Source organism: Oncorhynchus kisutch, linkage group LG17 (genome assembly GCF_002021735.2).
Source record: "Oncorhynchus kisutch isolate 150728-3 linkage group LG17, Okis_V2, whole genome shotgun sequence".
Lineage (NCBI taxonomy): Eukaryota > Metazoa > Chordata > Actinopteri > Salmoniformes > Salmonidae > Oncorhynchus > Oncorhynchus kisutch.
In genome coordinates this window covers 71702341-71718016 of record NC_034190.2, presented here as the reverse complement: position 1 = coordinate 71718016, position 15676 = coordinate 71702341, and the positions used below count along the sequence as shown (strand labels likewise).

Here is a 15676-nt window from a genome sequence, read left to right as displayed (position 1 = left end):
ATGGCTATGGCACATACAGTATGGCAGTGTTTCCCCAATCCAGTTCTCCAGTACCCCCAACAGCACACATTTTTGTTGTATCCCCAAATAAACTCACCTGATTCAACTAATTTAGGGCTTGATGATTAGTTGACAAATTGAATCAGGTGTGCTTTTCTGAGGCTACAACAGAATTGTGTGCGTTGGGGGGGGGGGGGGGGGGGGGGTACTGAAGGACTGGAGTTTGGAGCCACTGCAGTATGGAACCAGAGGGGTATACTATAAATTAGGATCAATGAGTTAGCCAGCTAACTTTGACAAGCAAACAGAAATAACTACTGATCTTCTGGTTCGTCATAAAAGCGAAACTTGGATATGTGTTCTTGTTTGTTGAATCAATTAGATCGTGCCCATTTCGAGCTTATTTTTTGGCTAACGCCTTGATCCTGTTTTTTAGTATACCCAACAGGCTAGCAAAGCCAGTCCCAGACCTCGCCAACTTCCAGAGGAAAGGGAGAAATGTGAAATAGCTGCTTGCTTACCCTCTGCTGTATGGTGGCGTGCTTGTGTTCCATATCCCTCTTCTCCATGGCCGAGTCAATCACCAACTGATCCAACTGGAAACAAGATTAAAAAAACACACTCAGATGAGGTTGGTCACATAGCTCAGATGTGTGAGTAGAGAAGAGCTTAAGCCAAGGAATATCCATGGAAGTGCTTCATTTTAAGCATGGGCAATTCCAACATAGCAGTCAGATTTATTCAAGAGTGATGCTCAGCAATTGACTAGAGCACTTGGAACTACCAGAGCCCAAACGCAATGACGTGAGAGGTCAATGTTTTGTAATGAAGCACTGACTCAGGTCTGTTTCACTATTCAGCATACTGTACATGTATTCCACCTGACGGGATACCATGCTGCTGAAGTCTTTCACTAACACTGTACCTGCGACGTCGACCACCCAGGCACATTCAGTTTTTTTTAAACAGATAACGTCAGAAGTTTCCCACAGTCAAATCCGAAGGCTAATGCACTGTTATGTAAACAGACAGCACAGCAGCGGACAGCGCATCCATTGGTGATGCAACTCGGCCTGGGTCGATATTTCCAATCAGAACCAATCTAATACCAATCAGGACGCAGGGCTTAGGGGCTAACAGCACAGCAGTAGGCTGGCTGCGGCTCTGGATGAGGGTGGTGAGGGAGGTGGTGAAGCTCACCTCAGCAGCCAGCTTCTTCATGTAGGGGTCAATCTCATCCAGCAGGTTGTAGCCCTGCTGAAAGAGGGAGTACTGGGCATGCATGAAGGACAGCATCTGCAGGGTAGAGACAGACAGGAGAATATAAGCAATAAATTATTGGTGTGTTTTTAAAAACAACAAAACACTCACTCTACAGCACTGTACTCTATAGTGATGGATCGGACGTTAAGGGCACTTACAGCATCTAGGATCTCAAACTTCTTCTTGGCTTGAAGGACGTTGATCTGCAAGAGGGGAAGAGGTGAGTAACAGTCTTATCTGATACTACTGTGCATTGAAACATCTACCTCTTGTGGACAATCAATACATCTCACTGTTGTCAGTATAGTGACCAACAATATACAACATTTGTGTCCTTCAGTCCTGCCTGTCTCTGTTTGTTGTATGTTATGAACTAAATCACATGAAATCAACATGATACTGTGATGCTCTATATATCAACTAATCATGGCCATCATGTTGGCATTTTAGGGATAAAACAAATAATTCAGACATTCAGCTCATTGGTTATCTTAAAGAACGATGCAAACCTAAATGAGATATTGCGCGACATTTGAGAGGTCTCTAGAATAAATCTTCAGACACACCCGTGACCTTCTCTGCCTTCTGCCACTTTCAATTAAAACCAAACAGGGTCTCACATACACACACACACTCCAAATTAGAGCAGAGAGGACGTTAGTGCCGGCAGACACAATACATACTGCAGACAGAGGAAGCTACAGCGATCACACCACATCAGTCACTCTGTTCCCAGAGGCAAATTTAGTAACTGTCCGGAGACAGAGGAGACAACATGTGGGCATGCTAAGCTATAACTATGCTGAGATATTTCATATTCTATTCTATTCTAGACCTACAGGATCCAAAGGGATCTATCTGAGTCCATGTATTACTCTGGTTATGTTGTCTGTCTCACCTGAAGTACGTAGTCGAGGGCCAGGTGTCTGAAGCACTTCCTGGTGATACTGAGTGTTCCGGTGGCCTCCTCCACCTCGTGGGGCTTGTTCCTGGGAGCCTGGGCGTTCTTCACCTGGGCTATCTCCATGTCCTCACGCATGCGGTCAAATTGCTTCTTGGTCTCCTTGAACTTACGGACATCCCTGAGAATGAGAAATTGGGGATGACAGTGAGATTGGGTTTAACAAGGGACACTTCATGTGATTCCTTTAGTTGTACCTGACCAGATAACAGGAGTAAGTGGAACACATTGGGAATGACAATACTGTCTGTGGTTGACAGATTCACCAAGGACTGGTATGTTGAACACGTGGTTGGGAATGACAATACTGTCTGTGGTTGACAGATTCACCAAGGACTGGTATGTTGAACACGTGGTTGGGAATGACAATACTGTCTGTGATTGACAGATTCACCAAGGACTGGTATGTTGAACACGTGGTTGGGAATGACAATACTGTCTGTGGTTGACAGATTCACCAAGGACTGGTATGTTGAACACGTGGTTGGGAATGACAATACTGTCTGTGATTGACAGATTCACCAAGGACTGGTATGTTGAACACGTGGTTGGGAATGACAATACTGTCTGTGGTTGACAGATTCACCAAGGACTGGTATATTGAATATGTTGTTGGGAATGACAATACTGTCTGTGGTTGACAGATTCACCAAGGACTGGTATGTTGAATACGTGGTTGAAAATGAAAATACTGTTTGTGGTTGACCATTCACCAAGGAGAATTAAGTTTGTTAGATACGCGTGTTCCTTATTCTCCCTTCCCGTTCACCCCAGCTTTTCCTGGGAGGTTAAGACAGAAACAGGACCAGGTCCATGACCCCTGACTTTTCCCAGGTAAAAAGGTCCTGAGACTGGGGATAGTCTGTCTGCTTCACACCTATGATGTTGTCCACCAACACCATAAATCGGCTTCCAGGCCAAACAAGGAGACGTTGGGTGTGTGAGAAATGGTCTCAAGCTACATAGTTATATAGGAGAGACAGCATGAGACAACGTTGTTTTAAACTTACTCTTTCACAAAGTTGTGCAGCTGCTGCTTCACAGATCTCTGGGCTTGATCGAACAGAATCTGAAACACAAAAGGAGCTTCCATTAGCATGTGTTGGTCACAAATGTGGAGTTAGAGGTTTTGAGCATGTATGTAACTTATTTTGTGCCCACAAATGTAGATCCTGAGAGGTTTCTGATTTTACAGTGCTGTTGATCATCCTTCAGTAACATACAATCTCAACCAACAGGGGGCGATACAGGACTGGATTTATAACATGAATTCTCAAATTAATTCAATGCAAATACAAATTGAGATCACCCTTTCCACGCATACAAGTATTGTGAAACGAATAACACACGTGCTGACAAACACACTCACATACACTACACCCCAAATCCTCTCTTTCATTCAAAATCCCCCCTTTTCCTCTCTTATTCTAAAGACATTCACAGCGATGGCTGTTTTTCATTTTTACAATCAAAATAGTTCATATAATCACAATTCAGCTTTCATATCAATACATGCCATGCTGCGGCTGCAGTAAAATAGGTTACTGGGGCAGGGAGGGAGGGAGAGGAGGAAGAGAGCGAGAGATGGAAAGGGAGGGGAGGAAGAAAGCGAGAGAGGGAAAGGGAGGGGAGGAAGAAAGCGAGAGAGGGAAAGGGAGCGAGAGAGGGAGGGGAGGAAGGGAGCGACAGAGGGATGGGAGCAAGAGAGGGAGGGGAGGAAGGGAGCAAGAGAGGGAGGGAGGGAGGAAGGGAGCGAGCGAGAGAGGGAGTGGAGTAAGAGAGAGAGAGCGGAGGGGATGAAGGGAGTGAGAGAGGGAGGGGAGGAAGGGAGCGAGAGAGGGAGTGAGGGGAGGAAGAGAGAGAGGGAAGAGAGGGAGAGAGAGAGAGGGAAGGTCGCGAGAGGGAAAGGGAAGGGAGGAAGGGCGCAAGAGGGGGAGAGAGGGGAGGAAGGGACCGAGAGAGGAAAAGGGAGGGGAGGAAGGGAGCGAGAGAGGAAAAGGGAGGGGAGGAAGGGAGCGAGAGAGGGAGTGGAGGAAGAGAGAGAGGGGAGAGAGGGAGAGGGAGAGGGAAGGTAGTGAGAGGAAAAGGGAGGGGAGGAAGGGAGCGAGAGAGGAAAAGGGAGGGGAGGAAGGGAGCGAGAGAGGGAGTGGAGGAAGAGAGAGGGGAGAGAGGGAGAGGGAGAGGGAAGGTAGTGAGAGGAAAAGGGAGGGGAGGATGGGCGCGAAAGAGAGGGGAGGAGGGGCGCGAGAGAGGGAAAGGGAGGGGAGGAAGATAGCGAGAGAGTGAAGAGAGGCTTTGGGTACAAATGTGACGGCACTACTGAATCTTTACCACAGCTACAGAACAGTACATGGTGAAGAGAGCAAATTGTTATTTTCTGGCTTTGCCCATAACACAATTGAATTTGATGTCCGTGTTTAGCGATTAGCAGGGTTAGGTCAGAGGTAGGGTCGATGGTGGCCCATCCTCTCTCTGATTGAGGGACAAAGTGATTGGCAGCTGGGAGATTGTCTGTGTCCGGATTAGAAAGCAGATTTGGGATGAATTTTAGGAGACCGTGTAAAGTGGGTTGACCAAAGTAAACCCTCCTTAACCACATACAGTAACTACGGCACATGATTTGAACACAGCATTGAGTGATCTTAGTACACGGAAAATAACATACCTGTGGATCAACATACAATTACAATGACGTCACAAGATAATTGTCCTAAGACTTTTAGACCACATACGTCAGCATGGCAAACCTAACACCACCACGAGCCATGTCATTTTCATCAATTAACACCAGAAGTTGTAACCACAATCCTACAGAGTACTGGTGTAAATCACAAGGTATTTACACTGTTTTATTACTCTATAAACTTCACTGGGTCCAAAGAAGGCAAGAGAGAGAAGGAGAAAGGGAGAGGAGAAAGAGAGAGAGAAGGAGAAAGAGAGAAACAGAGAGAGTGAGATAACGAGAGAGAGCAGAGAAAGAAGGAGAGAAAGATGTAGAGAAACAGAGAGAGGAGTGCCTCAGAACAGTCCTTCCTCAGGATCTAGCGCCCCACTTGATTAGCAAACGAAGGAATTCCTTTTTTTTTTTTACACGAGAGTCTGCCTCATCCAACCAGCCATAAATATGCTAATCAGAGTTAGGCCTCTGCTTCTAAAGGTTTGTAGGATCACTCTCAAATGAAGCGTTGTCTTAGGAGGCGGGTGCCGAGTTTGGCAAGGCAGAGGGAAAACACTAAACAGCAACATCTCTCTCTGTCGCTGTGTGTGGCGATTGTTCTGCTTTGTCTCATCTAAGATCATAAGCCACAAAACAGCAAGTGAGAATTGAAATCTTGTGCAACCAAGAAATCTCCCAGACACGTGGATAATTCAAATCCAATCAACAAGGCCTGTAGGGCCTGGACATAAACACTAGTGGTTGACAGAGTGGACACCCTCATGGGATGTCCATTTGACATGTTGATGGATAGCCTGGGGGAGGATTGAAGTGACTGCTTGCTCTGCGTCAGTAACCCACAAAATTTGAACTAGAGAGGTTTGTAGTTAACATGCCTCCAGGTTGCTCACTGTGTGTGTGTGTGTGTGTGTGTGTAGACTGGACACAGAAAAGTGCTGAGGGGTTTCCTAGCCCAGCCTGGCTCAGCTCAGCGGTTGGGTTGTGTTGAGCAGCCTGGCTCAGCTCAGCGGTAGGGTTGTGTTGAACAGCCTGGGGCATTCCCGGGCTGCTTTGCGGCAACAGCAGCCTGTGGTGACAGCAGCCTGTGGTGACAGCAGCCTGTGTGTAGCTGCTTTGTGGTGACAGCAGTCTGTGTGTAGCTGCTTTGTGGTGACAACAGTCTGTGTGTAGCTGCTTTGTGGTGACAGCAGCCTGTGTGTAGCTGCTTTGTGGTGACAGCAGCCTGTGGTGACAGCAGCCTGTGTGTAGCTGCTTTGTGGTGACAGCAGCCTGTGGTGACAGCAGCCTGTGTGTAGCTGCTTTGTGGTGACAACAGCCTGTGGTGACAGCAGTCTGTGTGTAGCTGCTTTGTGGTGACAGCAGTCTGTGTGTAGCTGCTTTGTGGTGACAACAGTCTGTGTGTAGCTGCTTTGTGGCGACAGCATCCTGTGTGTAGCTGCTTTGTGGTGACAGCAGTCTGTGTGTAGCTGCTTTGTGGTGACAGCAGTCTGTGTGTAGCTGCTTTGTGGTGACAACAGTCTGTGTGTAGCTGCTTTGTGGTGACAACAGCCTGTGTGTAGCTGCTTTGTGGTGACAGCAGCCTGTGGTGACAGCAGTCTGTGTGTAGCTGCTTTGTGGTGACAGCAGCCTGTGTGTAGCTGCTTTGTGGTGACAGCAGCCTGAGATGACAGCAGCCTGTGGTGACAGCAGCCTGTGTGTAGCTGCTTTGTGGTGACAGCAGTCTGTGTGTAGCTGCTTTGTGGTGACAGCAGTCTGTGTGTAGCTGCTTTGTGGTGACAGCAGCCTGTGTGTAGCTGCTTTGTGGTGACAGCAGCCTGTGGTGACAGCAGTCTGTGTGTAGCTGCTTTGTGGTGACAGCAGTCTGTGTGTAGCTGCTTTGTGGTGACAGCAGTCTGTGTGTAGCTGCTTTGTGGTGACAGCAGCCTGTGTGTAGCTGCTTTGTGGTGACAGCAGCCTGAGATGACAGCAGCCTGTGTTGACAGCAGCCTGTGTGTAGCTGCTTTATGGTGACAGCAGCCTGTGTGTAGCTGCTTTATGGTGACAGCAGCCTGTGTGTAGCTGCTTTGTGGTGACAGCAGCCTGTGTGTAGCTGCTTTGTGGTGACAGCAGCCTGAGATGACAGCAGCCTGTGTTGACAGCAGCCTGTGTGTAGCTGCTTTATGGTGACAGCAGCCTGTGTGTAGCTGCTTTATGGTGACAGCAGCCTGTGTGTAGCTGCTTTGTGGTGACAGCAGCCTGTGTGTAGCTGCTTTGTGGTGACAGCAGCCTGAGATGACAGCAGCCTGTGTTGACAGCAGCCTGTGTGTAGCTGCTTTATGGTGACAGCAGCCTGTGTGTAGCTGCTTTATGGTGACAGCAGCCTGTGTGTAGCTGCTTTGTGGTGACAGCAGCCTGTGTGTAGCTGCTTTGTGGTGACAGCAGCCTGAGATGACAGCAGCCTGTGTTGACAGCAGCCTGTGTGTAGCTGCTTTATGGTGACAGCAGCCTGTGTGTAGCTGCTTTATGGTGACAGCAGCCTGTGTGTAGCTGCTTTGTGGTGACAGCAGCCTGTGTGTAGCTGCTTTGTGGTGACAGCAGCCTGAGATGACAGCAGCCTGTGTTGACAGCAGCCTGTGTGTAGCTGCTTTATGGTGACAGCAGCCTGTGTGTAGCTGCTTTATGGTGACAGCAGCCTGTGTGTAGCTGCTTTATGGTGACAGCAGCATGTGTGTAGCTGCTTTATGGTGACAGCAGCCTGTGTGTAGCTGCTTTATGGTGACAGCAGCCTGTGCGTAGCTGCTTTATGGTGACAGCAGCCTGTGTGTAGCTGCTTTATGGTGACAGCAGCCTGTGTGTAGCTGCTTTATGGTGACAGCAGCCTGTGTGTAGCTGCTTTATGGTGACAGCAGCATGTGTGTAGCTGCTTTATGGTGACAGCAGCCTGTGCGTAGCTGCTTTATGGTGACAGCAGCCTGTGTGTAGCTGCTTTATGGTGACAGCAGCCTGTGCGTAGCTGCTTTATGGTGACAGCAGCCTGTGTGTAGCTGCTTTATGGTGACAGCAGCATGTGTGTAGCTGCTTTATGGTGACAGCAGCATGTGTGTAGCTGCTTTATGGTGACAGCAGCCTGTGTGTAGCTGCTTTATGGTGACAGCAGCCTGTGTGTAGCTGCTTTATGGTGACAGCAGCCTGTGTGTAGCTGCTTTATGGTGACAGCAGCCTGTGTGTGTGGAGGCAGAGCGGCTGGAGATAAATTGTCTTAATTTTTTTATTTTTTACCTTTATTTTACTATGCAAGTCAGTTAAGAACAAATTCTTATTTTCAATGACGGCCTAGGAACAGTGGGTTAACTGCCTGTTCAGGAGCAGAACGACAGATTTGTACCTTGTCAGCTCGGGGATTTGAACTTGCAACCTTCCGGTTATTAGTCCAACGCTCTAACCACTAGGCTACCCTGCCTAAGCCAAGATGACACAGGTGCTCCCTGTGTGAGGAAAGACTGTCATCTGCTGACTGGGGAGAGGTTCACTGATCCATCTACCAAAACAGAAACAGGGGTGGTGGATAGAGTTTATATGAACTAGAAGAACAGGGAAATGTAAAACACATATCCTGTATGTCCTGACAGTAGACATCTAGAACCAGGGTATATACAATGGGATCACAACAGCACTTAGGCATGTTGGGACAGGGGGATATTTGTTCCAATCATATAAGCTTGGATATCTTCCACCCACTCTGTCTGCACCAAGCAATCCGACCCCTACTGTACTTAGCTAGCTTCATCTATTTTGCAGTGAAATGCTGTATAAACTAGAGGTAGACCGATTAATCGACATGGCTGAATAATCCGGGATGATTTCATGTTTTCATAACAATCATAACAAACCACCTGTTATGCGAGTGCAGTAAGAAGCCAAGGTAAGTTGCTAGCTAGCATTAAACTTATCTTATAAAAAACAATCAATCTTAACATAATCACTAGTTAACTACACATAGTTGATGATATTACTAGGTTCACTAGCTTGTCCTGCATTGCATATAATCAATGCGGTGCATGTTAATTTATCATCGACCACTGCCTACTTTGCCAAACGGGTGATGATTTAACAAAAACACAATCGTTGCACAAATGTACCTAATCATAAACATCAATTCCTTTCTTAAAATCAATAAACAGAAGAATATATTTTTAAACGTGCATATTTAGTTAAAATAAATTCATGTTAGCAGGCAATATTAACTAGGGAAATTGTGTCACTTCTCTTGCGTTCATTGCACGCAGAGTCAGGGTATATGCAACAGTTTGGGCCGCCTGGCTTGTTGTGAACTAATTTGACAGAAATGTACATAATTAAGACATAACATTGAAGGTTGTACAATGTAACAGCAATATATATATATATATAAAATTGGCCGATTTAATCGGTATCGGCTTTTCTTGGTCCTCCAATAAATCGGTATCGGTGTTGAAAAACCATAATTGGTCGACCTCTAGTATAAACTAACCATAACACTAACTCTCTGCATGGAAAGGTTGCAGGAATGCTTTTGGTGTAATGCTAGAATCCCACTGTGTCCTCTCATCCATCAACAGTTACCATGCCCAAGAGGCCAGGGGCCTCGTTTAGAAACTTTGCGTATGCACAAAATATACCCCAAAACATATTTTCAGAAATGGCGCATGCAGATATTTAGTGTTAAATTTATGCAAAGTTGATAAATGAGGCCTCAGATCTTGTCATCCCACTTGAGAATTCTACTAACGTAGAGAATCCAATCTAAATGTAGCAGAATCCCCCTCCCCTGGACCAGGATCTAGAGAATCCCTCCTGGCTGATCCTTACAGGGAACGTGAAGGGGTGCTTTGGGGGTGCTTTGTCTACAGGGGTGCTTTGTCTACAGCTGCCAGCTTCACAGCTCTGGATGGTCACATTTGCTGTACCCCTGCTGATTATCCAGGGAACGTGTGCAAATAAATACTGGTAACTGTTTAATTATATTAAGACTTGGCAATAAGCCCCCACCTCCCACAGTCTCTTTCCCCACCTCCCCCAGTCTCTCTCCCCACCTCCCACAGTCTCTTTCCCCACCTCCCACAGTCTCTTTCCCCACCTCCCATAGTCTCTTTCCCCACCTCCCATAGTCTCTTTCCCCACCTCCCACAGTCTCTCTCCCCACCTCCCACAGTCTCTTTCCCCACCTCCCAGTCTCTTTCCCCACCTCCCAGTCTCTTTCCCCACCTCCCACAGTCTCTTTCCCCACCTCCCACAGTCTCTTTCCCCACCTCCCACAGTCTCTTTCCACCTCCCACAGTCTCTTTCCCCACCTCCCACAGTCTCTCTCCCCACCTCCCACAGTCTCTTTCCCCACCTCCCACAGTCTCTTTCCCCACCTCCCAGTCTCTTTCCCAGCCTCCCAGTCTCTTTCCCAGCCTCCCAGTCTCTTTCCCAGCCTCTCCCCCCGTCTCACACGAGTCTCTCCTCCACTCTCTCTCCCCACCTCCCACAGTCTCTTTCCCAGCCTCTCCCCCCAGTCTCTCTTCCACTATCTCTCCCCCAGTCTTCCCCCCAGTCTCTCCTCCACTCTCTCCACTCCAAACTCCCCCCAACCTCTCCCCCTGCAGTCTCTCCTCCACTCCCCCCGTCTCACACCAGTCTCTCCTCCACTCTCTCTCCCCCCATCTCCCCCCAGTCTTCCCCCCCAGTCTGTTTCCCCCCAGTTGTGCCTCACCTCTCTCCCCCCCAGTCTCCCACCCCCAGTCTTTGCCCCACCAGTCTCCACTTCAGTCCTGTCGATGTTAATGAGACTTTTCCTATAGTACACGATCTGCATCCTGTAGTCCACTATCAGGTTGAAAAGTGGGGGAATTGACCTTCAAGAAAGTGTGCTGATTTGCAGATGGTCATAGTTACACGACTACAGAGAGTCAGGACAGCCATCAAATAACCGAGAAAAAGAGACATTGAATGATTTGTGAATGAAATGTTGCTGCATGTTGAATCATTTAAAGCCAGGTCAGACTGACCCCCTAGGCTTGTGTTAGAGGGAATAGGAGACCCTCGCGAGGCCTTAATGCCGGTCTATGTTAGCATTTCAAGATGTGATGAAATCACTGTGCTCAGTGCTGCCTGGTCCCTATGGACATACAGTATCTGGACTAGAGTATGTGGGGACAGTTTGGGGAAGAGGGGGGGACACACACACACACACACACACGAGACTTACCATGTGGTAGTTGACTATTTCCTGGAGGCTCTCCCCACACTTCTCCAGGCACTCCTGCAAGGAAAACAAGACACAATAGCTTCAGAATATTGTATTACAGCATATTAACAAGATTAGAGACCGAGAGATCCAGTTCACTTTGCTAATGCTGCTATGCCAAGTCCAAGAGCCACAAAAAAATACAAGAGTGCAAATTTGGATTAATTTTATTTATGAAAGTAGCTAATTTACACACACAAATTGTCAAATTAAGTTTAAATTGGTCAATTTTACTGGTTGACACTAACATTTTTAGTAAAAAAGAGGATTGTTTTGTTATTGTACAACATTAAGAGAACAAAACTAAGGGAAACATCACTGGAGGCCAGGCTCTTTTATATTTGTACAAATAAGAGCAGCATTGATCCTCAGAATTAGACATAAGGGTAAACATATTGGGGAGCCAAGCACTAGCAGTCCTTAATGTTGGTGGACAATCAGCTCTTAGGGAGAAAGTACTGGAGACGCTGGTCTTGAAAGCCTGGCCAAGACGTACTGTAGTAAGTCCCCACTCCAGGCCTGATTCCTCCTCTGAGACTGACTAATCCATTAGTAGAGTATTCAGGTTTACACACAGACTTACTCAGGCATGCGGTCAGAGAGCAGGAAAGCACCAACCACTCCCAAGACTAAGCATTAAGTAGAGAGCCCATGACATTCAACCAAATGTTTTATAAACTCAGCAAAAAAAGAAACGGCCCTTTTTCAGGACCCTGTTTTTCAAAGATAATTTGTAAAAATCCAAATAACTTCACAGATCTTCATTGTAAAGGGTTTAAACACTGTTTCCCATGCCTGTTCAATGAACCATAAACAATTAATGAACATGCACCTGTGGAACGGTTGTTAAGACACTAACAGCTTACAGACAGTAGACAATTAAGGTCACAGTTATGAAAACTTAGGACACTAAAGAAGCCATTCTACTGTCTCTGGAAAAAACACCAAAAGAAAGATGCCCAGGGTCCCTGCTCATCTGCATGAACGTGCCTTAGGCATGCTGCAAGGAGGCATGAGGACTGCAGATGTGGCCAGGGCAATAAATTGCTATGTCCGTACTGTGATACGCCTAAGACGGCGCTACAGGGAGACAGGACGGACAGCTGATCGTCCTCGCAGTGGCAGACCACGTGTAACAACACCTGCACAGGATCGGTACATCCGAACATCACACCTGCAGGACAGGTACAGGATGGCAACAACAACTGAGTTACACCAGGAACGCACAATCCCTCCATCAGTGCTCAGACTGTCCACAATAGCCTGAGAGAGGCTGGACTGAGGGCTTGTAGGCCTGTTTTAAGGCAGGTCCTCATCAGACATCACCGGCAACAACATCGCCTATGGGCACAAACCCACCGTCGCTGGACCAGACAGGACTGGCAAAAAGTGCTCTTCACTGACGAGTCGCAGTTTTGTCTCACTGGGCGTGGCGATCGGAGGAGGACATCCTCCTCCCTCATGTGGTACCCTTCCTGCAGGCTCATCCTGACATGACCCTCCAGCATGACAATGCCACCAGCCATAATGCTCATTCTGTGCGTGATTTCCTACAAGACAGGAATGTCAGTGTTCTGCCATGGCCAGCGAAGAGCCTCAATCCCATTGAGCACGTCTGGGACCTGTTGGATCGGAGGGTGAGGGCTAGGGCCATTCCCCCCAGAAATGTCCGGGAACTTGCAGGTGCCTTGGTGGAAGAGCGGGGTAACATCTCACAGCAAGAACTGGTACATCGGGTGCAGTCCGTGAGGAGGAGATGCACTGTAGTAGTTAATGCAGCTGGTGGCCACACCAGATACTGACTGTCACTTTTGATTTTAACCCCCCCCTTTGTTACTGGGACACATTATTCCATTTCTGTAGTCACATGGCTGTGGAACTTGTTCAGTTTATGTCTCAGTTGTTGAATCTTGTTATGATCATACAAATATTTACACGTTACATTTTCGGAAAATAAACGCAGTTGACAGTGAGAGGACGTTTCTTTGTTTGCTGAGTTTAGTAGTATGTACATAGGGAGACAAGTTATGTGATGAGCCTTAAATATCCAGAAAACATAGATGTACCGGTATGTGTCGTATGTGATAGATATTCAGTCAGTGTGTACAATAACAAGGTTATGAGGCTGTAACCTAACCAATAGATGAGTGTTGAATAGACTTGAAATTGGACTTTATTCTGGATCCAACTGAACCTCACCGAGATCATCTCATCCTTCTTGCATTGTTGGGACAGGTCCCGGATTCCATTCACAAAGAGTTTGTTGGCACTGACATACGCCTTCCCTGCCTCGATCATCCCACTGCATAGCTTCACCAGCTAGGGGAGGAGAGAAGAGAGAGAGAAAGACAGAGAGAATGAGTGAGTGTGTGTGTGTGGGGGTAAGTAGAGGAAAGTAGGGTCTGTATACAGAACATCAAATTATATATCTCGCTACATACAAGTCGATTCCATTCTTAAATACTGTGTACAGTAGAGGGACTTTCTCTGGCTTGGAAATGGACTGGTGAGATAAAAACCTTGAATGGGCCGTCCATGTGATTATATCACTGAGATGCTCTTGCATGCCATATTTTTCCCTTTCCACAGCAAATACCTGCATCATATTCCCACCTAACCCTTTTCTACATTTAAAAACATGCTCACCACACTTGGTGATTACGTCCTACGGTTGGCTGCATGTTGATTTTAGCCCCCTCCATGATCATACTGTATCACCCACGGTAATGTGTGGTGTGGTGGAGAACATTCTCACATGTTAACCTGTGACATAAGAATGCAACTAAACATGCATGTCATTACTGAGGGGGAAATGTGGTCCAGGACTGGGGAATTAAAACCAGAGTGTTTAACTGTGAAGACTTGTTGGTTTTAACCACAAAAATACATCTATCAACTGATGTATCTACTCTATGGTTTAGCATAGGACAGGATCTACTGTAACTGCCAAAATACTCTTCCAATCCACACACTGACGAATACACAGAAAGATCACAAGTCACATTACTACACTGAACAAAAATATAAACGCAACATGCAACAATTTCAAAGATTTACAGTTCATATGAGGAAATCAGTCAATTTACATAAATAAATTGGATTTGGATTTCACATGACTGGGAATACAGATATGCATTTGTTGGTCACAGATAGGGTAAAAAAAAAAGTCAGTATGTGGTATTGTCATATCCGTTTCACCTGTCCTTGTGCTTGTCGTCACCCATCTTCCCCATTATCCCCTGGGTATTTATTCCGGTGTTTTCTGTCTGTCTGTGCCAGTTCGTCTTGTTTGCCAAGTCAACCAGCGGTTTTCTCTCAGCTCCTGTTTTTTTCCCCCAGTCTCTCTTTTTCTCATCCTCCTGGTTTTGATCCTTGTCTGTCCTGACTCTGAGCCCACCTGCCTGACCACTCGGCCTGCCCCTGACCTCGAGCCTGCCTGCCGCCCTGTACCGTTTTGGACTCTGCCCTGGCTATGAACTCTTGCCTGTCCCCGACCTGCCTTTTGTCTATCCGTTGGATTCTAATATATAGCAGAGCTCAAACCATCTGCCTCCTGTGTCTGCGTCTGGGTCTCGCCTTATGTCGTTATAGGTATGGATCTGATCACGGTATCTCTGTGCATTCAAATTGCCATCGATAAAATGCAATTGTTTTCATTGTCCGTAGCTTATGCCTGCCCATACCATAACCCCACCGCCACCATGGGGCACTCTGTTCACAATGATGACATCAGCAAGCTGCTCGCCCACTTTTTTTATTTTTTTTATTTTACCTTTATTTATCTAGGCAAGTCAGTTAAGAACAAATTCTTATTTTCAATGACGGCCTAGGAACAGTGGGTTAACTGCCTGTTCAGGGACAGAACGACAGATTTGTACCTTGTCAGCTCGGGGATTTGAACTTGCAACCTTCCGGTTACTAGTCCAATGCTCTAACCACTAGGCTACCCTGCCGCCCCAGTGAGAGGCCACACGACGCCATACACGCCATCTGCCCGGTACAGTTGAAACCGGGAGTCATCCGTGAAGAGCACACTTCTCCAGCGTGCCAGTGGCCATCGAAGATGAGCATTTGCCAACTAAAGTCAATTATGATGCTGAACTGCTGTCAGGTCAAGACCCTGGTAGGATGTTGAGGATGCAGATGAGCTTCCCCAAGATGGTTTCTGACAGTTTGTGCAGAAACTATTGGGTTGTGCAAACCCACAGTTTCATCAGCTGTCCGGGTGGCTGGTCTCAGACGATCCCACAGGTAAAGAAGCCGGATGTGGAGGGCACGTGTCACGTGGTCTGAGATTGTGAGGCCGGTTGGACGTACTGCCAAATTCTCTAAAACGACATTAATTTCTTTACCAATGTTCAATTCTCTGGCAACGGCTATCACGCCCTGACCTGAGATATCTCTGTTTTCTTTATATTTTGGTTAGGTCAGGGTGTGACTAGAGTGGGTATGCTAGTTTTTGTATTGTCTAGGGTTTTTGTATTGTCTCGGGTTTTTGTATGTCTAGAGTTTTGTAGGTCTAAGGGTT

The 15676-nt window shown here is 46.9% G+C and overlaps 1 protein-coding gene across 1 annotated transcript in view; it reads right to left on the bottom strand.

Moving 5' to 3' along the window:
• LOC109907055 (arf-GAP with coiled-coil, ANK repeat and PH domain-containing protein 3-like) overlaps positions 1–15676 on the bottom strand; it is a 100631-nt gene that overhangs the window by 35108 nt on the left and 49847 nt on the right. Inside the window, exons 3-9 of the mRNA XM_031794527.1 lie at positions 13348–13467; positions 11110–11163; positions 3235–3293; positions 2162–2345; positions 1422–1466; positions 1201–1296; positions 522–596 (exon numbers count right to left, since the gene is read on the bottom strand). Coding sequence (XP_031650387.1) covers positions 522–596; positions 1201–1296; positions 1422–1466; positions 2162–2345; positions 3235–3293; positions 11110–11163; positions 13348–13467 — 633 coding nt within the window. The remainder of the gene's footprint in view (positions 1–521; positions 597–1200; positions 1297–1421; positions 1467–2161; positions 2346–3234; positions 3294–11109; positions 11164–13347; positions 13468–15676) is intronic.